The sequence below is a fragment of the Podospora pseudopauciseta genome, chromosome 1 (assembly GCF_035222475.1).
Source record: "Podospora pseudopauciseta strain CBS 411.78 chromosome 1, whole genome shotgun sequence".
NCBI lineage: Eukaryota > Fungi > Ascomycota > Sordariomycetes > Sordariales > Podosporaceae > Podospora > Podospora pseudopauciseta.
In genome coordinates, this window is record NC_085892.1 from 7,932,943 (window position 1) to 7,955,415 (window position 22,473).

A 22,473-nucleotide genomic window follows, 5' to 3' on the forward strand; every position below is an offset into this window, starting at 1 on the left:
CCGGAATGAGGGTGATGTCCACCAAGACACAGAAGAGAAGTAAAGTTCGTTTTGTTTCTCGAATTCAACGCCGTTTTACTGTTGATGCCATTCATCATTTTGAGTTGCCGCTGTTGTCGGTAACAATGGCTGAAGCTGTGAAAGGATCTTGCCTCTGTGAAGGCGTCAAATTCACCGTCCAGGGAACCCCTGACGCCATCTTTATCTGCTACTGCTCACACTGCAAGAAGAATGCCGGTGCTCCAGGGCAAATCGCAAGTTTGAAATCCCCCAGTGACTTTCAAGATCTCATACTAACGATCTCTCAGTCAGCCAAGTTCAAGTGCGAAAATGTGCACGTCTTGGAAGGAAGCGAGCATATCAATACATGGATTCTGAAAGACAACCTCAGTGGCTGTGAGAAACACAAGAAGTTCTGTTCTCGGTGCGGTTGCACATTGTGGACAATTCCTATGAAGCACTCTGGTAGCCATTGGATCGTTCGGACAGCTCTGCTGGAGAATGGGTAAGTAATATCCCGCTGCTATGGCAAGAAGGGTTCAGCTGACAGTACTGCTCTCTCCAGGTTCGACAAGTTCCCGTACAAGGCCGAGTTCTTCGCCTCCAGAAAGATGCCAGTTGCGGCAGCTGTGGTCAAGTCGTTCGACACAATGCCAGGTGCTTAATTGGTTTTCAATATATCTTTGTCATCGTGTCCGCTTTACGCTACGCTGTGATGTGGTGGTATTTGTTTGGTTCTATCTTCGTATCCAGCTTGCCCAACTGTGCACTCATACTTGTCTTTAAAATTGAAGTTGAGACAACAAAGGAAAAGCAAACCACGATCGGTAGGAATCTTGTTTATCAGATGTCTGGCACCTGGAAAATGCTATCAGGACGTCGGTATGGCATTTTAAAAACAAGTAGATCTGTGGTGACCACACGGAACGTAGTTCTGTCAGAGAAACAATAAAAGCCAAGTTGGTGCCATGGATTTTTACTCAGTCATATTGAACATATGCTACTACTACTCAAAGACCATCTTGTTTTTGACACTGCCCAACTCCTCAATCTTGACCTCAATAACATCGCCATTCTTAAGCCACTTTGGCTCCTTCATACCCATGGCAACACCCGCAGGTGTGCCCGTCAAGATGATGGTGCCAGCCTCGAGAGTGGTACCCTGGCTGATGAAAGCAACAATCTCCTCAGTGCTGAAAAGGAGATCGTTGGTGTTGGTGTCTTGTCGTACCTCGCCGTTGACAATGGTCTGAAGCTGGAGGTTGCCGGCGTTGCCAACAATCTTGGGGGAGACAAGCAGAGGGCCGACGGGGGCGAACTTGTCGAAGCCCTTGCTGAAGCACCACTGTGGGACACCGCCAGCGAAGGCGGGGTCACGCTGCCATTTTCTAGCAGAAACATCGTTGGCAACGACGAAACCAGCAATGTGCTCAAGAGCCTTCTCTTTGGGGATGTTCTTGCCAGTCTTGCCGATGACGATGGTCAGCTCACCCTCGTAGTCGAGCTGGTCATCTTGGGCAAGTTTTGGGATGGGGATATCCTCCTTGTAGCCTGCGATGGAAGCGCGTGGCTTGATGAAAATGGAAGGGTATGGAGGAGGCTTGCGGCCACCTTCCTGAACTGTTGAAAATTTCATGTTAGCAGCATAATCTCTGAAATATCCCGTGTGACCTTACTGTGCTTGATGTAGTTGAGTCCGACGCACTTCACAATTGGCACATCCTCAACAGTCAACAGGGGAAGAACTTCCTGCACCTTGACCGCCTCAGATGTTGGTGTGACGTTGAAGGGGCTGCTGCCCTCGAAAACGGTGGCCTCCAGAGTGCCCTTTGCTACAGCCTCATCGAACTCGGACAGCGATGAGATCTTGGGCTCGCCAAAGCGAGAGTTGCCTGCAGCATCGCGGAAGCGAATGAGACGGCCAAACGACGACATGGTACGTGTGGAGAATGATGACGAAAACTGTCTGGACAACGATGAAATGGCAGTGAATGAGCGACGCAATATTGATGACATGTCTTGGATGATGACTTTTGTTGTCATTGTTTGTTGATTTGAGTTGCCCCTTTTCCGATAACACATCCCCTTCCCGCCTTAATTCCGCCCGCTGCCGCAAATCCACTTTCTCCCCCCGCTTGGAGGATCGGAGATCGAATACTCGGAGCTCGCACGCCATCACGGAGATTATGTTGCCCCGAAGAGGCGATACTGACGGAGCTGAGGCATGCAATGATGCCATTCCGGATGCGCCGGTTGTTCCATCAATAGTTGATGTGATGGTACAAAAAAGGTGTTGAGAGAGTTCGGGTTGACCCCTTTTTCACCCCTTCCCAAAGTAAACAAACATGCCGGACAACGTACCAGCACTTTCGCAAATCGGTTGTTGCGCCTGAGAAAATATGTGTAATCTCCGGATGGCAAATTGAGAACGGATCTAGAATCAGTCCAGGTTTTTTCCAGGTCAAACGGATGTCAAGAAAGTCCAATCACTGCAGGAACTACATGTGTGGCAGCCCACAATCCAATAACGATAAAGTCGGGTATGTTGGAACAGAATCACGTTTAACCTTGACGTCGCCACCGATTTTCTCATTTCTCATAAAAATATGAACTGCCTCATTCAGAAACCTTGATCAAAATCTTGCCAGTCGTCTTCCTTCCTTCCAAGTCCTGTTCATCAGGTCAAGTTAGTACCCAACTCATTTTGTCACCTGTGAAAGAATGAACTTACAATGTGTGCCTGCTTGGCATCAGAGAGGGAATACAGGCCATGAATCTTGACCTTGAGTGCGCCAGATGCGAGAAGACTGAAGAGCTCATTGGCATAGCCCTCGAACTCTTCACGGGTGGCAATGTAGCCAAACAGAGTTGGTCTGGCAATCTTGACACACTTTGGTGCAAGGCGGCTGCAACCTGATTAGTCACTGAGATCATTTTGCAGACAGGCATCAAGACTCACTTCAAAGGCAATGGTGGGATGGGACCACTAGAGTTGCCGAACCAAACTATGGTCCCTTTCCTCTTGACAACGGCTAAACTGCCCTCCCATGTGTCCTTTCCAACAGAGTCATAGACCACATCGACGCCTCTCCCACCAGTAATGTCCATCACTGTCTTGACCCAGTCCTTGCCCTCCTCGCTCCTGTAGTCAATGACATGGTCCGCACCGAGGCTCTTGACCAATTCAACCTTCTCTAGGCCACCAGCTGTACCAATGACCTTGGCACCGACGTGCTTGAGCAGTTGCGTCATCAAAAACCCAGCACCGCCTGCCGCCGCATGAAGCAAAACCCAGTCACCAGGCTGGACTGTGTAGGTCTCCCTGGCGAGAGCCAGCACTGTCAGACCACTCATGAAGCTGGCAGTGGCATCTTCGTAAGACACGGTATCTGGCAGCTTGAGGGTCTTGGCTGCTGGGACCGCAGAGTACTCAGCATAACCAGCATTGGCGAGCCAAATGACTCTGTCGCCGACCTTGAGGTTGAACTCCTCCGTCTTCGGCCCGAGTGCCACAACTGTGCCGGCTGCTTCTCTGCCTAGGACCCCGGGCTTTGGTGATGGGTAGAGACCGGTGCGGAAGTATGTGTCGATATAGTTGATGCCGGAAATCTCGTTCTTCACGAGGACCTGGCCTTCGGTCGGCTGTGGGACAGCCCAGTCGGACTTGAACTGGAGAACCTCGGGGCCACCAATCTCCTCAACCACCACGGCTCTCTGAGTTGCTGGGATAGACATTGTGTTGGTTTGTGATGTCGCTAAACAAGTGGAACGAGATGGAAAATTCCATGTGAGACTCGGTTGAAGATCTGAAGTGAAGACACAAAATCCAGTCAGAGTATTCGGTAGGAGCATGACCACAGCAAACACGTCGAATTGTTTCCACCGGATTTCATCCCTCCCCGGACAGATAGCGGCATGCAGCGTCCACTTTCCCGAGTGGAGTTGCACGGATCTGGGGCGGAGGTAGAGCGGAAGCGGTCCATTTGCGGGTCCGCACATGTCCGACTTCGCCGGGACTTTGCGATAACACGATGCCGTCTTCCACTGTGGAAACACGATAAGGTAAACAGCACAGGTGTAACTTTGTGAATCCACCCTTTCGTTCGACGTACGACTGCCAGTTTTGCAAACACCACCAAAAAATCATCCTACCTAGCAAATATTCTTTCCCAACCGTCACCATGAGCGAATGCTGTTTGAAGGGCTTTAAGTGGGACGGCGAGCCGCAGGGCAAGGAGGTTGAGGTGAGCGGCCAGACATGCTATGTCACTGGTTCCAACCCGGATGTAGGCATCATCGTGATTCACGATCTGTATGGCTGGACCTTTGGCAACACAAGGTTGCTCGCCGACAGCTATGCCGCAGAGGTTGGGGCGACCGTCTATGTCCCCAACTTGTGAGTATATTCTCCGCAGCGTCTTTGAGCTCCTGTCGCTGACAATCTCGCAGCTTTGGTGGTGTTATTCTGTCCGCAGATCTGATCAACAACCCGGCAGAGTGGGGCAAGCTTGATCTCCCAAACTTCATGGAGAGGAACAACAAGGCCGTCCGCGGACCAGAGATGGTTTCTTTCGCGAAGCACCTCCGCACTCAGCACGGCAAGCTTGGTGCCATTGGCTATTGCTATGGTGGCTGGGCTGCTTTCCAGCTTGGTCTCAAGTCGGATGCTCCGCTCGTCGACTGCATCGCTGCGGCTCACCCAACTTTCCTGACGAAGGAGGAGATTTCCAATGTTGGCGTACCAGTGCAGATCATCGCCCCCGAAATTGATCCTCAGTTCACCGAAGAGCTCAAGACTTACGCTGTGACTGAGATCCCCAAGTTGGGTGTGCCTTTTGACTATCAGTATTTCCCTGGCCTGAGCCACGGTTTCTCCATCAGGGGTAACCGAGAGAACCCTGCTGAGGTGAAGGGTCTCGAGAGGGCGCGGAGAGCGGCGGTGACGTGGTTCAAGGAGTGGCTCGTGTAGGCATGAAGGAAACAGTCTTGATAGCAACAATACACCTACCCAACCATCCTTCCAACACAAATTATCATGTCTGATACTTGAAGTATTCTGATAGAAATCCCGTTTTACCTGGTTGCCCTGAGCTTGAAAGCCGGTCTCTACGATAGAAAGTGGAATATTGCCTCAGCCCCCAAATACGGAGGTAACATCTGTGAGAGCATTGGCAAAGTCGTCAATTTGCAGCTGCTCAGCATTGATGGCTCATGTAATGAGGCAACAAGAGCTGCTGGCCTATAAATTACAAATAGTTTACTGTGAGATGATTTGAACATTGTGAAGAAGAGGGTTCTCTATTGACGTGCTTAAAGCCCGCTCTAGAGTCTCTGAGTGGTGCTGTTGACCATGCTTGAACGTTAGCATGCAAAGCAACACAGCAGCAGGAAAATCAAGGTGTCACATAGCACCATGGACCTTGCTAACATGTCACATGGCCGTAAGCAACAACAAGCAACAGTCCGGTGGTCTCACTCCAAGGCGGCATGCCTGGTTCCGCACCATCACCGCCTGCTTTGAGCCGTGGCAAACCGTGCGGAGATAGCATACAGGGCAGATTAGAAGCTTGGCATGCATTAGCATGCGTGGTACGTACCTTATCATGACCTTCTAGAACAAGCACGATATGGTCACTCATCTCACCGCAACAACCCTTCCGGGAAAGGCCGGCTCCTTGTTATTCAAGGTTTCATCATGTATTCGTAGCCGATATCTTGATAGCAGAGTGCAGATCTCCCTTATCTACTGCTCAGTCCAGCGATTGCTTGCGGTTGTCTAGCCTGTGTGTTCCATGTTGATACCTACCTATCCCATCCACAGAATATCCCACAGAACATCTCACAGAATATTTGACAAAAGTAACCACATACCACATTCACAATGCCTTCAGCTATCCCACAGAACGAATCTGCCCTCTACGAGGAGCCAAAGCCGTACGCCATCTTTATGTTCCTCTCACAATTTTTTGGCCTCCAAACTCACACACCGCACAGATGGGATCCAGATCACCTCCGGACTCGCTTCGTGCAGGCCCTCTCAGAGATGTACAGAACCGAAGTACCCCTCTACGGCAAGCTCGTAGACGTCGTCAACCAAGTCGATACCACCACCCTCCAGTCCCGCGGCCAAAGCCTCAACGACCTCCCCTCCCGCTTCCAGCTTGAGCGCCATGGCGCCATTAGACTGGGCACCCAGCAAGAAATGCGCATGATCAGCCGCCTCTTCGCCGTCATGGGCATGTTCCCCGTCGGCTACTACGACCTCAAAATGGTCGGTTTTCCCCTCCACGGCACGGCTTTCCGGCCCCAGACCGAAGAATCCCTCCGAAAGAACCCCTTCCGAGTCTTCACCACCGTCCTCCGACCAGACCTCATCTCCTCCCCGAAAGTCCGGGAGATGGCCACCTCCATCCTCTCCACCAGACAGCTCTTCTCCTCCAGGCTTATCGAGCTGATCGACCAAGCGGAGACCTCTGCTCTAGCCAACCTCACGGCCCAAGACGCCAACAACCTGATTACCGAATCTCTCAAGATCTTCAAATGACACTCCCGATCCTCTGTTCCCCTGGAGACGTACCTCACCCTGAAAAAGGAGCACCCAATGGTAGCCGACATTGTCTGCTTTCCCTCAGCACACATCAACCACCTCACCCCGCGCACCCTGGACATCGATGCCGTCCAAGCAGGGATGATTTCCCAGGGCCTCCCAGCAAAAGACCGCATCGAGGGACCTCCCAGGAGGAAGTGCGAGATCCTCCTTCGACAAACCAGCTTCAAGGCTTTGGAAGAAAGAGTCACTTTTGCTGGTGACGCCGACCACGCCGTTGACGGGACGCACACCGCCCGGTTTGGAGAGGTGGAACAGCGCGGTGCTGCTGTGACCAGAAAAGGCAGGGAGCTCTACGATGCCTTGCTCGCCAAGGCTGTTGGTCGGAGTGAAAAGGAAGACAAGGACTCTGACAAGGTGCTGAAGGAGGTGTTTGCCGAGTACCCTGATGATTGGGAGGTTCTTAGGAAGGAAGGGTTGGTGTATTTCCGCTATCGGGTTGCTGAGGACAAGGTACCCGTTGCTGGCGCTCATAAGCTGGAGGGGTCAGTGCACATGGATAGACTTCTGAAAGAGGGGGTTGTGACCTGCGAGCCGATCACATATGAGGATTTCCTGCCGTTCTCGGCGGCGGGTATTTTCACTTCCAACCTTGGCGGGGAGAAGGACGGTGGTACTGAGAGGAAGCTCCAAAAGACAGAAGAGGAGAGCAAGAGCAGCCGTGTGCAGCTTGAGGGGTTGCTGGGGCGCAAGATTCCAAGTGAGATTGACCTGTATGATGAGCTGCAAACTGACAGTGTGAAGGAGTGTCAAGCTCTTCTTGGGTTGAGCGAGATTGTGCTTGGGGCTTGAAGCATCTCGAGGGACTGTTTCGTAGGTAGTTTATTATGGTTATTACTTGTGCTGATGTTATATTGATTGTCGTGGCATCGTTCAGAAGCCTGTCCGTGAATCGCATTACTCGAGCTGCGAGAGGGTGAAATCATGAGGTTGGTAAAACTCCAACTGAGAAAGAAAAGGTGTCTCCCAGAACTCCGGCACATTGTCCAAGCCACCAACACCATCATTCATCATGTCTGCAGAACCTGCAAGCAAAGGGTCAAGCGCCGATGGCAACAGGTTACTGCTGGACGTCGTTTGTTGTGGACAGGCGTATATCCTGTGAGGCGCGAGGAGAAGACTTGAATACTGCATATACGTCCCAGCCTCAACCGAGGTTGGAGGTGCCATGCCAGCAGGTGTCATCGGCTGACCAAGGTGGGTGGCTGGGTCTGGGTCGGGTACTCGTGCCATGTTGCCTACCGCGGAGCAAGAAGGTGTCTGTATATTGGAGGCACCCCTTTCCGGGAGAAGGCGCTTCGAACTTTCTTGCAAGAGGTGGTAGGATTTGGTTGCGATGCTGCTCAGCGCCGTATACTGTGAGAGGCGACGAAGGCAGAGCTCGAGTGAGTCACGCCTGACGACAGATTCGTTGAAAGAGCATAGCAGGCCCATCAATAGGGTGCTGCCACACGTATGAAGGTCTATATGTTCGTTAGCAAGTTGTCTCCTTGTGACGTGCGTTTGGGATGATTGGACCCACAGCTTATGTTGTACCACCAAGCCGCAAGACTTTGGCTGCGAATGTGAATGTCTAGACACTTGACAAGAGAATCTGCTGAGAGCACACATTGTGCCGCAATGTCCGACAGCATGAGGTCTTGTACCCGCGCAACCCTCGGATTGCCCCTTGCTTGCGGAATGACTGGCGTATGTCGTTGCTTTTGGAAGAATTGTTCGAGTGCCGGTCTCAGTATGAGAACTCTGACGTGTAGAAATCGTGTGTAGAGCCGCCTTGCTTGCCCTGAAAAGTCCGGTGAAGAGAGGCTCCCTGGGGTCGAAGCGAGGTCCTGCTGTCCATTCTCTGCAATGTTATCATACTGAAGGTGTCCAGGCAGTGCATCTCGCCATTCCATGATCCTAGTGTCCAGATCAAGCAAGGCCTGCATGTCGGAGCAGGTGTTTGTTGGGGTTTCCGCCCCATCCTCCTCTCTGTCCAACACTTGACCAAGAAACTTGTAGAGCTTGATGGTCTCGATGTAGGAAGAGATTTGACTGGGACAGTTGCTTGGCTGAGTATTTCGTTTGCCCCCAACCTCAGAAAGGTACTCGTCATCAATGGCCTCCGGAAGCCTCAGCTGGTCACCTCCAGATATCATGAGTGGCCTGCCAAACGACATGGAGATTTCTCGGTCCAAAAGCACACAACCATACCAGACTCTTACACGCATTTCTTCCTCCAACTGACTGGGGCAACACAGCAATAGCCCCTTCTTCCGAGCATCGTGTGCACTCATATGCAAGCTCATGTTCTGTGCCATCCTGATAGCCAGACCAGTGATGTTCCAACATTTTGAGAATCGCTCTGTGCTCTGGAGATAGAAGCCCATAAGCAGAAGCAGCTGGACTGACTCGATACCAACCTCTTCGTCGATGATCTCGAGCAGATCAAACTTTTGAGTCATGTTGAAGAAACCACTGGCCCTGACTTTGTTTTCTTCCGTGCTGGGCCCCGGGGCAAACCAGGAAGCCAGTGCAAAGACAGCATTGACGGTAGCCGGGAAGGTCTTGACCAGGCTCTTTTGTCTACACAGGCCAGAGCAGGTTCCTGTGTTTGTTTGCGATGGCTCCCATAGCTGTCGATATTGCCCCATAAACGTAGGCTGATGAAGAATAGGATATGCACGATGAACGCGGTGAAAGTACAGGTCCACGAGCTCATCAGCATGTCGACGCAATGGCAAGGACCATGCAGCAGCGCCGACTCCGAGCAGACGGTCACAGGAACATGCCTGAGGAGTGGGAGGCGCCGCCATCCCATTTGATGGACTGGCCGTGATCCTGGGAAGAGGTCCGATCCAGGACGGGGGCTTGTCTGCGGCAAGAGTTGGCTCCAGTGACTGCCGGTCAGGTGCGGACGAAGTATTTGCGTTAACAGCAGTTGGAATGGACGCCATCGGCAGTGCTGGTGGTGTAGTATTGCTGACGCTGTGATGCAAAGTACTGGCGGGCTCGGCGGTTACTTCTGGGTTGGGAGGCACCTGATTCTCTTGACACTGGTCTGGAATGATGATCACATCTTCCACCGTCATACTGGACTCGGCTTCACTCCTCTGATCGGCTGGCCGGTTCTGTTCTTCAAGCTCTTTCAATCTGGACCTTAACGAGCGAATCATACTGGATAGATAGTCAACTATGTAATCGAGAAGGGTGTCGGCTGGGCACTCACTCATGTTGCCAAGCCTTTTCCTGGATGTCCGCAAGGTACACACAGTTGGAAAGCCTCTTTTTGCAGCCAGAGCAGTAGGGAATTGCTCCATCGCACCGGCGTTTTCTTACCCTACACTCCTCGCATGCTAAGGGGGCCCGTTTGCGCACAGTAGGTCTCTTGGGCGCCGGACCTGAACTGTCAGCGCCTGAAGCGTTGGATCGCGATCGTTTCGTTGCGGTGGACATGGATTGTATTTCCCGGCCTTAAGGTGGGTGGATGGAATGCTGTCAAAACTTGAAACTCAGCAGCTCGGGGCTTGCAAACATAGCCATAGCAGTACCTGTGAGCCCCAGGATTGCGGGGTAAAGAAGCACACCGCTGGGTATTGTGGAGGTTATGTGGAGAACAGGTTTGGCGTCGGCGCCGGTATGCTCGGGTCAAGCGGACTTTGGCTCGCCGAGCACTGTGCTAGGGAGCGATGGCCAGTTCAGGCCTGCAAGGATAGTTCTCCGACAAATGCGGGGAACACAATGGGGAACTGATCACTGTGACGGTGTGTGATGAACAAGTCCAAGGCAAGGCGATGACATCCATTGAGAAACTATCGAAGCAAATCTAGGCTACTTCTTTTTTTTTCCTATTTCGGGCCCTTCATGAAGAGGTCCCAAGCGTCCATTACCTTGTCCAGCACCTCTTGCTTCATGAGCTTCTGCAAAATGTCTCTTCGCCCAGTCTCTTCAGGGATCTCGCCAGAGACAAACCGAGACTGGTCCTCTTCACCCTGCTCAGGAGCGTAATACACCATAGCGCCCTCTTGTGCCCCTATCTTGTACGCTGGCCAAGGAGCCTCGCCATGGATGAAAGCAATGGCGTCCTCGGTCTGCTGGTCGCCTGCCTTTTGCTGGCCAACAGGAAGAAGCTCACGGTAGTTCTGCAGGACAAACACGATGTCGAGGATGTGCGTCGCATGGCCCTTCCACGGCCCATCCCAAGGGTTCGGAACGTTGAAGTGGCACAGGAATGCCTCGAGCCCGGCCTGCGACCAAGACCTGACGAAGGTTCTCGCTCCAAGCCCAAAGCAAATGTCGGTTGCGAGGTCGAGAACAGCCTTGAGAGACTCTTGCGAGTTGGCGGTGGCGGAAGCGTTGAGGCCATACCCAGAGACGATTTTGGGCGCCAGCTCTCGGTCGATGGGATCCAGAGTGGCAGCCAGGAAAGTCGCCATAGTCTTGGGCATTATGTCTACTGTAGCAGCCAATCTTGGGCCGTAGGCGTTGCCATCCATCTTACAATCGCCAAACATGATTCGCTTGCACCATTGCATTCCTGGGAACAACTCTGCTGTCCGAGCTGGGTCGGCCATCTGAGCATAGGATGTGGTTCTTGGAATCAAGTCGCCATCGACAATGGGCGCCATTGGCACTTTGCGTGCAATCTTCTCCCTGATATCCTCCATCGGGACCGTCAACAGTCGCTGAACTTGGGCCGTCTCGTCAGTTTCTGAAATGTCAAGAAGCTGCAACGCCCTCTTAAACGACCCCTCGGCAAGTTCTGGCTGCTTGGCTTTGACCAGAGAGGAACCGCTCATCGAAATCAGCTGGTTGAACAACGGCTCCTTGGAGTGGAGATGGAAAGTGCCCGATGCCGCCCCCGAACTCTCGCCAATATAGGTTACGCGGTGCTCATCACCACCGAACCCTGCAATGTGGTGTTTGATCCAGAGCAAGCCCTGTCTCTGGTCATCAAGGCCGTTGTTTGGCTTGTAGCCTGCAGCCTTCATGGCAGAAGAGTAGAGGAAGCCAGGGACACCCAATCGGTAACTGGGGCAACGTCAATAACCTGGGGTTTTTGATTTTGGTGGATGAATCTTACTTGATACCCACAGCAATGATTGGCTTCCCAATCTTGACACTTCTCTGGACGATACGAGCGAGATCATACTGTGGGTAAGAACTGCTCCCCGTCGCAAAGGCACCGCCATGGACAAGGGCCAAAACTGGCCATTCAGGACCGTCTGCCTGGAGATCAGGTACAGCGATGTTGAGTGTCAGACATTCCGTGTCTGACTGCCCAAACTCTGGAGACTCCAGAGACTGCTGAATCAGTGCGTGCTCCCATTGGCAGCCGTTCGCTGGGCTCAATGGAATGGGCGCGAGGGTTGTTGCGTCAAAGATGCCGTATTGGACACGGGGGTGGTCTGATGGGTACGAGTTCAAGAGCTCAGCACGTGAGAAGCGATCTTTCAAGGTCGCATACTGAACACCAAGAAACTGTGTAACGCCGACTTTCTTCACCACCCCACGAATTGGCCCAATGGTTGGGTGTTGGAGAATAGGGGTCTGTTCGGACATGACGACAACTTTTGGTACAAGAAAACTGATGATGGAGGTGTGGGCCGGGAATAGCTCCAAACTCAGAGTTCGAGCAAGATCTGTCTCAATATCATCGCCATCACAAAACCGTCTTCCCCTCCCCTCAGGCGATGGATCGGATCCGCCTGACAGCTTGTGGCGGGTGTTTGCGGGCCTCGAAGCACCAGATCAAAACACCCGCCTTATCGCCGCACCCCACAAGACTCTAGGTAGTGACGACCAAATCCGCCTTGGCACACCACGGTCAACTATTGATCTGATAAGACGAGGTGTCTCCATGTTAGCATGTTTTGAAGAACACCACATTGAGATTGCACGATTGCCATTGCCAAATCACACAACCGTCACATCTCGCAACTCATTCGGCCCAGTCACGCAACACTTCGACATGGCAACCACGGAGAAACTCGTCAGTCCCTCCTCCATCGGCCACTTCGGCATTAGAACAACCCCTGAAAAGTTCGAGGCCATGGTCAAGTGGCACCTCGACTTCTTCGGTGGACGCGAGGTACTTCGAAACGCCAAGGCCAGCTTCATCCAGTGGGACGAAGAGCACCACAGAATGGTCATCGTGCAAGACGACAGCCACGAGCAGATCCCAGCCGACAAGCGCCCTACAGCAGCAACAGTCTACCACATCGCTTTCACACTCAACTCTCTCGAGGATCTTGCCACCAGCTACGAGCAGAAGAAGGCCCGCGGCATCCTGCCCCACTGGCCTGTCAACCATGGCATGAGCACCTCGATGTACTACTTTGATCCGGATGGAAATGAGTTTGAGATGCAGGTCAACAACTTCGACACAGCGGATGAAGCTCTGGAGTTCATGAAGACGCCAGAATATGCGACGAACCCGATTGGCGTGGATATTGATATTGAAGAGTGGCTGGCACGGGTCAAGAGCGGGGAGGATGAGAAGACTCTCAAAAAGCGTCCGGTTATTGGGCAGAGGCTTAGCCGGTATGAGAACTCGATTTATTGGAAGAAGCCAGAAGAAGCGTGAGGATTGTTGATGTGATTGGGAACAATGGGCGGTATATCGTAGGGAAGAATTGAATAAGGAATCTTTTGTGACCGACAATAAAGATTATGTATGCTTCGCGAAGTTTCAACCGTGGACTAGTGACCCCTTGTGATGAGGGCACTGTAAATGGCACCAGCACCAAGTGCCGTGATGTTTCATGCACATTCCCATTCCCCTGGATAAGCTTGGGTAGGTTCTCTTGGGCCCTGAACGTTGGAAAACTTGCCTTAACGGTGTTGGTCTCAAATCATGGTGGTCTGGTTGGCCTGTCGAGCAGAGTGGTGAATCCGCCATCGGTCCGGGATTGCATCGCGAGGAAGCTGAATCCATCCGGGATCAAAATCCCCGACACCCTCAACCCATGTCAATACCAAGCTGGAACAAGGGTATCGCCATCAAAATCACGACATCACAAAGACAAAGAGACATGGAAAGAGTAGCAAAGATGTTGTAAGACAGAAATTGTTATCAGATATGGTCAGTCGTGCCAATCAAGGGCTTCCCAGAGCTCATGACCTCAATGAAGGTCTTGGGAGCCTCCTTCTCAAAGAACATCTTCTGGCTCTGAAGACTTCTCGTGATAACATCAATAGCGAAGGGGAACATCTCCCTCTCATAGGCAGCAACAGCCTCCTCGTTGACGCCCAGTTCCTTCAACTTTCCAGCAAGGATGATCGCATCTCTCATGGCGCAGTTGACACCATCACCAACGAATGGTGTCGTGACATGAGCAGCATCGCCAATCAACGTCACACCCGGGACAGTCTTCCAGTTGAGCCTGTCCGTGGGGAAGTAGTACATGATCCAAGGTCTGAAGGGACCCTGACTTTGATTGATGATCTCCTTCATCTCATCCGAGTAAGGACCGAAGAGGTCATCTCCCAAAAGGTACTTCTTGAACGCGTCCCAATCCTTGATGTCGACGAGACCGGCGTCGGCAAAGTTCTCGGGGCCGGGAATGCCGACGTCGACACGGTAGTGCCCGTCGCCTTGTCTGCTGTTGAACATGTGGACACCCTTGCCCATGACGATCATGGACCCCATGCGGCAGAGCTCCTTCATCTTTTCGTAGTATGGACCGCCAGGGAGGATCTTGGTGGTGACGAACAGATTGCCGCTGTATTGGGGCTTTGCGTCGGTTACCTGTCGAGCGCTGTCAATACCCAGGTAGCTGAAACTCTCCAGAGCGAAAGGGAAATGGTCGACGAGGGATTTCTTACCAAATGCCGCACCTTGGACCAGGTACCATCGGCGCCGACTACAAGACCGAACCCCGAAGCAGTGGTTCCATCAGCGAAGTTGAGAACGATCTGCTTGTTCTCGTCCCGGGTGGTGCTGGCAACTGGCTTCTTCCAGTGAATCTTCTCCTTGGGGATGCCACTGAGGAGGACCTTTCTGAGAGCCCAGCGGTCGATCTCAGGGGCATCACGGCCCTCACCAAAGTCGAAGAAATTCTCGCCCTTGTGGCTGAAGAGGCGATGGATGGTGGCATCGCCGTAACGGGCGTACTTCTTGAACTCTTCAAAGACACCAGCGTCCTTCAACGCTCTTTGACCGCTGCCAGGGTGGAGATCGAGGCAGCCACCACGAGGTGGGACATCCTCAGCACTGCTTTCATAGATGACGTAGTCCCAACCGCCCTGCTTCTCGAGGAGAGCACCAAGAGCCAGGCCAGACGGGCCGGCACCAACAATGCAGATCTTGTTGTTGTTGTTGTTGTTGTTGCTGTTGCAAGAAGACATGGTGGATGTGGTGGTCTTGGTGGAACGAAAAAGGTTGAGGATGGGTTCAAAGATGCAAGACAGAGGAGGGATTGGCATAAAACTATGAGCCGAAGGGAAATAGAGTATCAAATGAGCGAGGGTGTGATGGTGGACTTGAGCCCATTCTGATATCGTGAGTTTCCTGTATTAATAGAACGCTGGTGTTCGCGTCGGCACATCAGGCATCCCCAGTATTCTCTGATCCAGCTCGCGACTCAGCACGGTGGATCAATTGCGGGGTCCCCGCAAACATGAAGCTTCCCGTCATCCGTCTGCCGTCATCGCGAGGTTCAGCGTGCAGCCTGATCTCGGGTTTAAAGCGGAATGCCCCATATCTAGCGGTCTTTGGTGGTTTGGGGCGTTGCGGACGCCTTGCGGGAGGTCTAACGTTGATCATTTGATCTATTTGGACCCCTGAACGCGGCACTTGGCATCTGGGGAAGTGCGGGGTGTGTTTTGCGGGGTTCCAATGCTACTGAGCTTGGCCTCATGGTGGATGCCCGGGCTTGGGGATGGGGATGGTTTACAAAGACCGATGGTTGGTGCCATGCTATGCCCTGGTCGTTGGATCCAAGACGTTGGGGCAGTTTTTCTGGGATGGAGTGTGACTGAAGGGGTTCAAGATTTGAGTAGCTTGGGTATGTCAACAAACGACGTTCAGGGGCTCAGGGGCAGTAAAGTGGGTCCCGCCTGACCTCGTCAAAAGTCAGAAACTTGAAGGACGGGAGATGCTAGTCTGGTCAAACTACCCAGTGAAATTACTATCTTGAAGTTCTTATAACTGTTCTAGGTTATTTACGAGCCCAGGATTCTGTCCTAACATCACTGATCCTTTGTTTAAGCTTGGTTACTAACATGATAATAAGGTAGAAGTGGTTAGCTTACCTAGTATGCAGTACCGATATCTGAGCTTCATTTTACTGCTATGAAGTCATGGTTCATGATCCTGACTGCGTATCAGACACTGCAAAGCCGGAGGAACTTGAAGTCCCCTCGCTGACCAGGTTCTTTATATCACGGCTTTTACACTTAGGTTCTTCATTTTGCGCGGTGCAAGATTACTCAAGCAGGTAGGCAATGGGATGCTGATGCGGATGTCAAAATACTTATTAGTATCACTCACTGCAGTACAGTAGATCAGTATGGCTTGATGGAACCTGGTCACCCTGAGATCATATCACAATGTCTCATTGAGGAGATATATGACTAATATGATTAAGGTAGGTAACTTGCAAACGACTCTGAAAATCAGGTTAACCTTGCCCGAATAAGATGTGTGATCTATAGAAACTGGGAGATCTAGACCACAGTTTCGGTCCTGTCCACCACCCGATTGAGTTGTGCCTCTGACAGATTCCTCAATGACTTTTTCTTTACTCGATAATTGACCAGAAACCATACAAATAACGTTATTGCGGTTGGCGGGATGCATATCTCAACGTAGAGCGCAAAGGCCCCTGTGTGCAGCTGCTACTGCCGTTAAAACTCCTCGGATCCCTTTACCTGAATGATTCCACTTTGCAAGAATTTCTGGTAACAAGATTAGAAGATATCAAGCAGCTAGATGTGAGGCAGTTCCTTACCGATATGAACGTAGCAGGTAGGAAAAGGATGGCAACAACGGTGACAACGTGCATCGAAACTGTTTCCTTCTCCACCCAGACTGTCATTTCCAGGGAAATCTGATGTTCAGAACTGACCATCCAGCGATAATATTAGAGGGTGACCCCTGCATCTGTTTCAGGGACGCCACGGCACGGGCCACTACGCTTCCCTTTCGGCCCCGCACAGCAAATCCTTTTCTGACGGACTTAGTAGCCTTGGTATGACTGCGCTTACCTTTTTACATTATTCCAACTGCGTATCTTAAGGTATCTTTTCCTGAGGAGCCTATCTAAGACGATCGCAAGGGAGATTAGAAGTGATTTCATGTCGTTGTTTATGTAGCTATCGATTAGCTATCGAGGATGCCTTCCAGAGTTCTGCCTGCAGATGGCGGCCTCAAAACGTTTTGGGAAGTTTCTATTGGCGCGTGGGCCAGCCACATCATGTCGTTGGGCTTCAACTCCGCGGTAACCGCTCAGAAAATCCATCTTCGATCTCTTCAACTATCTTTGACACAACTGCGACAGATACGTCCCTAATCGAGAGTGCACGAGAAGGTCATGGCTGGCAGTCTAAGGAAGAGGTTTGGATTGTTCAGATGGAAAAAAGAGAGTCGGGAGAAGTCGAAGGCACAGGACGGTCCGGAAATACATGGCAGCATCGCCTCAGCGAATTCATCAGAAGGTACGGATCAGCGGTGAACCCTCCTTCCCCTGCTGACAGGCTCTAGTTTCCGTTCTTCGCCCTGAGAAAGCCGCTTCATCGACCACAGTAACCCCTTCACTCCCGCAATCGACGATAAATGCCTCTCAAACCCCCGCTCCAGCAGTACCGCCTACCCCTTCAAGCAAAACATTGGCCGTTCTGAGCAACACCAGCGATAAGGCCGCAAGGGCACCTCAAACGGCAACAGATGGCCAAGCAGTAGAGATCGGAGAAAACTTGGTTGCGGATGCCTCTCTTTGGGATAGAGCCTACGATGCTCTCAAGGAAGAAGAGCCCGATCGAGTCACTGAGTATGAGCAGCTTTTGTCTAGGGTGCTTATTAGAGGTATGCCATCAACCCGGCTTAAACTGTTTCGCTCGCGCTAATTTAGGAGAATATAGTCCCATCTATATCCCAGCTAGCGTCGAACCAGACGGACGATGTTAAGATTGCGAATCAAGTCCCCCAGAACGATCCGATCGCACGCCGCAAGAAGCTGAAAGAGATAACGGAACTTGGTCTGAAGCATATGGAAGACAAGAAGGTTAGCACAACACTACTGGGACACGAGATTGTCCTCCAGGATGCTGTGGCAAAGGTCGCCGGAGCTGTGGAGTGGGTCGAGGGCCATGTCAAGGACGCCATCAAGGACCTACCATACGCCTCCATCGTCATGGCAGGCGTGTCCCTCGTGCTCCCCCTCCTGAAGAACCCCGCCGCCGCTGAAGAAGCGAACCGGGATGGGTTTGCCTACGTCACGTCACAGATGCGTTACTTCGCCGTAATGGAGTCGTTGTTGTTACCTCAAGACATGAAGCCCGACTTGAAGGGCGACCTTACGGAGCGTCTTGTTGACTTATATAAACTCATCATCGACTTTCAAATACAGAGCGTCATTCGGTTCTACCGCACTCAAACCAAGAACTTCTTCCGAGGAGCCATCAACTACGACGGCTGGGATCAGAAGCTGCAGTACATCAAGGATACCGACGTGGCGCTAGTTTCGAGGTTTGAGACGACTATGTCTGCTAGCCGTCTTCAGGTGTTGAGGGATCTTGCTGGGAGAGCAGAGGAATCACGCATAGCCCTTAACAGCCTGCTTGCCAAGGTGCAGGAACATATCGAAGTCTCTCGACAACAATTAGGCGTTCTTCAGAAGATCAGCCAGCATATAACGGATCCCCAGGACCATGCCTGTCTGCAAGGTCTCCGAATAACCGATCCGCATGACGATAAGAGCCGTATCGAGCAAGCCAAAGGCGGCCTTCTGACAGGCTCGTACTGCTGGGTCCTCGACAACGACGATTTCAGACAATGGCGCAACAATCAAGACAGCCGGCTGCTATGGATCAAGGGCGACCCCGGCAAGGGCAAGACGATGCTGCTCTGCGGAATCATCGACGAGTTGACAAAGTCGATCCCTAACACTACGACTGTCTCGTTCTTCTTCTGCCAGGCTACTGATGCGCGTATAAATAACGCCACGGCTGTCCTTCGCGGCCTGATATTCCTTCTTGTCAGCCACCAGCCATCGCTCATCTCGCACGTACGGCAAAGGTACGATCAGGCGGGGAAGCAACTCTTCGAGGATGCAAATGCCTGGGAGGCGCTGTCGAAGATCTTCACCAACATTCTTGAGGATCCGCACCTGCAAAGCACCTACCTGGTCATTGACGCGCTCGACGAGTGTACCCGAGACTTGAGCCGACTCCTCAACTTTATCGCCAAGACGTCGTCGACATACTCGGATGTCAAGTGGATCGTATCCAGTCGCAACTGGCCGAATATCGAGAAGGGTCTTGACGATGCGACACAGAAAGTAAGACTATGTCTTGAGTTGAACGAAGAATCTGTGTCTGCGGCTGTTGCCAATTATATCCAGTCCAAAGTCGATTTGTTAGCGAAACAAAACCAGTACGATAACGACACGCGAGACGCTGTCCAGGCCTACTTGTCGTCGAACGCATACGGCACTTTCCTCTGGGTAGCCTTGGTCTGCCAGGAACTTGCCGGTATCTCGGGATGGGAAGCTGAAGAAATGCTGACGGCGCTTCCGCCCGGACTAGATGCCCTCTACGAGCGGATGATGAGCCAGATCTGCAGTTCAAGACACTCCAAGCTCTGCAAAAATATATTGGCCGTCGTCTCGGTTGTGCGTCGGCCAATTACGTTGGATGAACTGCCGTCTCTGGTGGATATGCCCCCTCGATGCTCTGGCAGTCGCGAAGTTCTGGCAGAAATCGTAGGGCTTTGTGGCTCTTTTCTGACGCTCCGAGATCACACTATCGCGTTCGTTCATCAGTCTGCCAAGGACTTTTTGGTCCAAAAGGCATCTAGGGAAATCTTCCCTTCCGGGATACAACATGTACACCGCTCTATCTTCTCACGATCGCTACGAGTTTTGGCCAATATACTGCGTCGTGACATCTACGGCCTCAGCGCTCCTGGATTCCCCATCGACCAAGTTAAGCAGCCCAATCCAGATCCGCTAGCTGCAGCGCGGTATTCGTGTGTATATTGGATTGACCATCTGAGTGAATGCGACCCCACCCGCGATGAGGTCGAGTCCATTGACAGGTTTCTGCGTCGGAGCTACCTTTACTGGCTTGAAGCTCTGAGTCTTCTCCGTATGATGTCGGGTGGAGTCATTGCTATAGGGCGGCTCGAGGGCCTGCTAGTAAGCACCGAACTATTAAATACTGGAAAACTAGACTAAAATTACTACAGGAACGCGAGAATCGGGAGCAGTTAACAAGCTTTGTTCGCGATGCACACCGGTTTGCTCTAGCCTACAGATGGATAATAGAGCAAGCCCCTCTTCAAGCATATGCATCAGCCCTTGTATTTGCACCAACTGGCAGCTTGGTAAAGAAAATGTTCAAGGAAGAAAAGCCTGGATGGCTTAGTACGGGACCAGTTGTAGAAATGCAATGGAATGCCTGCACACAGACGTTAGAGGGCCATGGCAGCTCGGTCTGGTCGGTCGCGTTCTCGCCGGACGGCCAGCGCGTGGCATCGGGCTCGGACGACAGGACCATCAAGATCTGGGATACGGCATCGGGATCCTGCACACAGACGTTAGAGGGACATGGCAGCTGGGTCATGTCGGTCGCGTTCTCGCCGGACGGCCAGCGCGTGGTATCGGGCTCGCACGACAGGACCATCAAGATCTGGGATACGGCATCGGGATCCTGCACACAGACGTTAGAGGGCCATGGCAGCTCGGTCTGGTCGGTCGCGTTCTCGCCGGACGGCCAGCGTGTGGTATCGGGCTCGCACGACAACACCATCAAGATCTGGGATACGGCATCGGGATTCTGCACACAGACGTTAGAGGGCCATGGCGGCTCGGTCCGGTCGGTCGCGTTCTCGCCGGACGGCCAGCGTGTGGCATCGGGCTCGGGCGACAACACCATCAAGATCTGGGATACGGCATCGGGATCCTGCACACAGACGTTAGAGGGCCATGGCGACTCGGTCATGTCGGTCGCGTTCTCGCCGGACGGCCAGCGTGTGGCATCGGGCTCGCACGACAACACCATCAAGATCTGGGATACGGCATCGGGATCCTGCACACAGACGTTAGAGGGCCATGGCGACTCGGTCATGTCGGTCGCGTTCTCGCCGGACGGCCAGCGCGTGGCATCGGGCTCGCACGACAACACCATCAAGATCTGGGATACGGCATCGGGATCCTGCACACAGACGTTAGAGGGCCATGGCAGCTGGGTCATGCCGGTCGCGTTCTCGCCGGACGGCCAGCGTGTGGTATCGGGCTCGCACGACAGGACCATCAAGATCTGGGATACGGCATCGGGATCCTGCACACAGACGTTAGAGGGCCATGGCGACTCGGTCATGTCGGTCGCGTTCTCGCCGGACGGCCAGCGCGTGGCATCGGGCTCGCACGACAACACCATCAAGATCTGGGATACGGCATCGGGATCCTGCACACAGACGTTAGAGGGCCATGGCAGCTGGGTCATGCCGGTCGCGTTCTCGCCGGACGGCCAGCGTGTGGTATCGGGCTCGCACGACAGGACCATCAAGATCTGGGATACGGCATCGGGATCCTGCACACAGACGTTAGAGGGCCATGGCGACTCGGTCATGTCGGTCGCGTTCTCGCCGGACGGCCAGCGCGTGGCATCGGGCTCGCACGACAACACCATCAAGATCTGGGATACGGCATCGGGATCCTGCACACAGACGTTAGAGGGCCATGGCAGCTGGGTCATGCCGGTCGCGTTCTCGCCGGACGGCCAGCGTGTGGTATCGGGCTCGCACGACAACACCATCAAGATTTGGGATACGGCATCGGGATCCTGCACACAGACGATAAATGTTGATTCAGTTGCTACCCATCTATCGTTCGACCATACCAACGCTTATATTAACACGAATATCGGGCGTATCCAAATAGCCACGGCTACCATAGAAAGTCCAAATCAGCTAAGTAGTCCGGTGTGTTATTCGTATGGTTTAGGACAAGACTACCGCTGGATTACTTGCAATAACAAGAACGTATTATGGTTGCCACCAGAATACTATACACGTGCTTTTGCCGTGCAAGGGCGCAAAATAGTTCTTGGCTGTTACTCAGGAAGTGTTATAATATTCTCATTCTCGCGAGATATTTGATATTTCAACCTTCGGCTTCTTTCTCTCTTTTATTTTTTTTTCTCGTTTACCACCAAAGGGGTGTGGGGGACTGAGTATATTTATATAATAAATAATTCTTGCATTTTCAATCCTGTAAAGACGATGCATATCTCCCCGTTTAGGTAGCAATATCATAGTGTGTAGCTTCTTTCAAAACGATAGATAAGTCGATGACGTAAAATAAGCTTATGGCAATAGCAATTGGCCCCAGTAGTGGTTCGAAGGAGGCGTAGCGTTACCACGCGCTCCGGCTGGCTTGCCACAGAGATTTGGAACTGGTGGATTAGTGTTAAACCGAGGTCGCTCTTTAATTGAGGTGTTCAACTGCCGTAGGGATATAATTGGTCCGTACAAAATCTTGCGTTTATGTTAGAAACACGGAACCGACGACATGATAAAAGCTTATAGCTCTCCATGCAAAGTCAACCACCGTTTGGTTTGGTTTGGTAGCATGAATCACTTTGTCATATAATAGTGGAATCTGCATCCTCAGGAATCTAGAATCTGGGATCTGGGATCTGTAGCTGGGCTCGAGGGAGTAAAC

At 52.3% G+C, this 22,473-nt stretch overlaps 11 protein-coding genes across 11 annotated transcripts; 6 read left to right on the forward strand and 5 right to left on the reverse strand.

Moving 5' to 3' along the window:
* Window positions 1-5: 5 nt before the first annotated feature.
* Window positions 6-665, forward strand: QC763_121760 (uncharacterized protein; the record flags this gene model as incomplete). Its single annotated transcript, XM_062908745.1, has 3 exons — window positions 6-39; window positions 163-505; window positions 566-665. The coding sequence occupies 3 exons, from the start codon at window positions 6-8 to the stop codon at window positions 663-665; spliced, it is 477 nt and encodes a 158-aa protein (XP_062771882.1).
* A 341-nt stretch (window positions 666-1,006) lies between these two features.
* QC763_121770 (uncharacterized protein) lies at window positions 1,007-2,082 on the reverse strand (the record flags this gene model as incomplete). The annotated part of the gene is made up of 2 exons (XM_062908746.1): window positions 1,007-1,620; window positions 1,677-2,082. The coding sequence occupies 2 exons, from the start codon at window positions 2,080-2,082 to the stop codon at window positions 1,007-1,009; spliced, it is 1,020 nt and encodes a 339-aa protein (XP_062771883.1).
* A 491-nt stretch (window positions 2,083-2,573) lies between these two features.
* ZTA1 (NADPH:quinone reductase) lies at window positions 2,574-3,735 on the reverse strand (the record flags this gene model as incomplete). Its single annotated transcript, XM_062908747.1, has 3 exons — window positions 2,574-2,670; window positions 2,732-2,906; window positions 2,960-3,735. 3 exons carry the CDS (start codon window positions 3,733-3,735, stop codon window positions 2,617-2,619), a joined length of 1,005 nt encoding a protein of 334 aa, XP_062771884.1. The 3' UTR covers window positions 2,574-2,616.
* Window positions 3,736-4,148: 413 nt separating this feature from the next.
* QC763_121790 (uncharacterized protein) lies at window positions 4,149-4,969 on the forward strand (the record flags this gene model as incomplete). The annotated part of the gene is made up of 2 exons (XM_062908748.1): window positions 4,149-4,396; window positions 4,450-4,969. Exons 1-2 carry the CDS (start codon window positions 4,182-4,184, stop codon window positions 4,967-4,969), a joined length of 735 nt encoding a protein of 244 aa, XP_062771885.1. The 5' UTR covers window positions 4,149-4,181.
* A 738-nt stretch (window positions 4,970-5,707) lies between these two features.
* Window positions 5,708-6,544, forward strand: QC763_121800 (uncharacterized protein; the record flags this gene model as incomplete). The annotated part of the gene is made up of 2 exons (XM_062908749.1): window positions 5,708-5,934; window positions 5,995-6,544. Exons 1-2 carry the CDS (start codon window positions 5,882-5,884, stop codon window positions 6,542-6,544), a joined length of 603 nt encoding a protein of 200 aa, XP_062771886.1. The 5' UTR covers window positions 5,708-5,881.
* On the reverse strand, window positions 5,747-10,157 carry QC763_121810 (uncharacterized protein). Its single transcript, XM_062908750.1, has 3 exons — window positions 9,816-10,157; window positions 8,130-9,763; window positions 5,747-8,070 (listed from the first exon to the last, which is right to left on the reverse strand). The coding sequence occupies exons 1-3, from the start codon at window positions 10,040-10,042 to the stop codon at window positions 7,505-7,507; spliced, it is 2,427 nt and encodes an 808-aa protein (XP_062771887.1). The 5' UTR covers window positions 10,043-10,157; the 3' UTR covers window positions 5,747-7,504.
* On the forward strand, window positions 6,602-7,399 carry QC763_0025620 (uncharacterized protein; the record flags this gene model as incomplete). The annotated part of the gene is made up of 1 exon (XM_062905448.1): window positions 6,602-7,399. One exon carries the CDS (start codon window positions 6,602-6,604, stop codon window positions 7,397-7,399), a length of 798 nt encoding a protein of 265 aa, XP_062771888.1.
* Window positions 10,158-10,376: 219 nt separating the features above from the next.
* On the reverse strand, window positions 10,377-12,245 carry QC763_121820 (uncharacterized protein). The gene is made up of 2 exons (XM_062908751.1): window positions 11,670-12,245; window positions 10,377-11,617 (listed from the first exon to the last, which is right to left on the reverse strand). Exons 1-2 carry the CDS (start codon window positions 12,146-12,148, stop codon window positions 10,435-10,437), a joined length of 1,662 nt encoding a protein of 553 aa, XP_062771889.1. The 5' UTR covers window positions 12,149-12,245; the 3' UTR covers window positions 10,377-10,434.
* A 312-nt stretch (window positions 12,246-12,557) lies between these two features.
* Window positions 12,558-13,172, forward strand: QC763_121830 (uncharacterized protein; the record flags this gene model as incomplete). The annotated part of the gene is made up of 1 exon (XM_062908752.1): window positions 12,558-13,172. The coding sequence occupies one exon, from the start codon at window positions 12,558-12,560 to the stop codon at window positions 13,170-13,172; it is 615 nt and encodes a 204-aa protein (XP_062771890.1).
* Window positions 13,173-13,621: 449 nt separating this feature from the next.
* Window positions 13,622-15,440, reverse strand: QC763_121840 (uncharacterized protein). The gene is made up of 2 exons (XM_062908753.1): window positions 14,414-15,440; window positions 13,622-14,336 (listed from the first exon to the last, which is right to left on the reverse strand). The coding sequence occupies exons 1-2, from the start codon at window positions 15,011-15,013 to the stop codon at window positions 13,662-13,664; spliced, it is 1,275 nt and encodes a 424-aa protein (XP_062771891.1). The 5' UTR covers window positions 15,014-15,440; the 3' UTR covers window positions 13,622-13,661.
* A 1,426-nt stretch (window positions 15,441-16,866) lies between these two features.
* QC763_0025660 (uncharacterized protein) lies at window positions 16,867-21,882 on the forward strand (the record flags this gene model as incomplete). The annotated part of the gene is given in 7 exon segments (XM_062905449.1): window positions 16,867-17,245; window positions 17,292-17,612; window positions 17,669-19,944; window positions 19,995-20,344; window positions 20,350-20,470; window positions 20,778-21,731; window positions 21,853-21,882. Coding segments are annotated over 7 exon segments (4,176 nt in total). The 5' UTR covers window positions 16,867-17,121.
* Window positions 21,883-22,473: the final 591 nt, after the last annotated feature.

What these genes read in the sequence shown, in the direction of transcription:
- QC763_121840 (XM_062908753.1), bottom strand. Translation starts at nt 15,013, where the DNA reads ATGCCAATCCCTCCTCTGTCTTGCATCTTTGAACCCATCCTCAACCTT. An exon ending in GGTCCAAGGTGCGGCATTTG is followed by an intron (nt 14,337 to 14,413) that starts GTAAGAAATCCC and finishes AGCGCTCGACAG; the next exon opens with GTAACCGACGCAAAGCCCCA.
- QC763_121810 (XM_062908750.1), bottom strand. Translation starts at nt 10,042, where the DNA reads ATGTCCACCGCAACGAAACGATCGCGATCCAACGCTTCAGGCGCTGAC. An exon ending in GAAAAGGCTTGGCAACATGA is followed by an intron (nt 9,764 to 9,815) that starts GTGAGTGCCCAG and finishes CTATCTATCCAG; the next exon opens with TATGATTCGCTCGTTAAGGT. An exon ending in TTGGTGGTACAACATAAGCT is followed by an intron (nt 8,071 to 8,129) that starts GTGGGTCCAATC and finishes ACGAACATATAG; the next exon opens with ACCTTCATACGTGTGGCAGC.
- QC763_121820 (XM_062908751.1), bottom strand. Translation starts at nt 12,148, where the DNA reads ATGTCCGAACAGACCCCTATTCTCCAACACCCAACCATTGGGCCAATT. An exon ending in ATCATTGCTGTGGGTATCAA is followed by an intron (nt 11,618 to 11,669) that starts GTAAGATTCATC and finishes ACGTTGCCCCAG; the next exon opens with TTACCGATTGGGTGTCCCTG.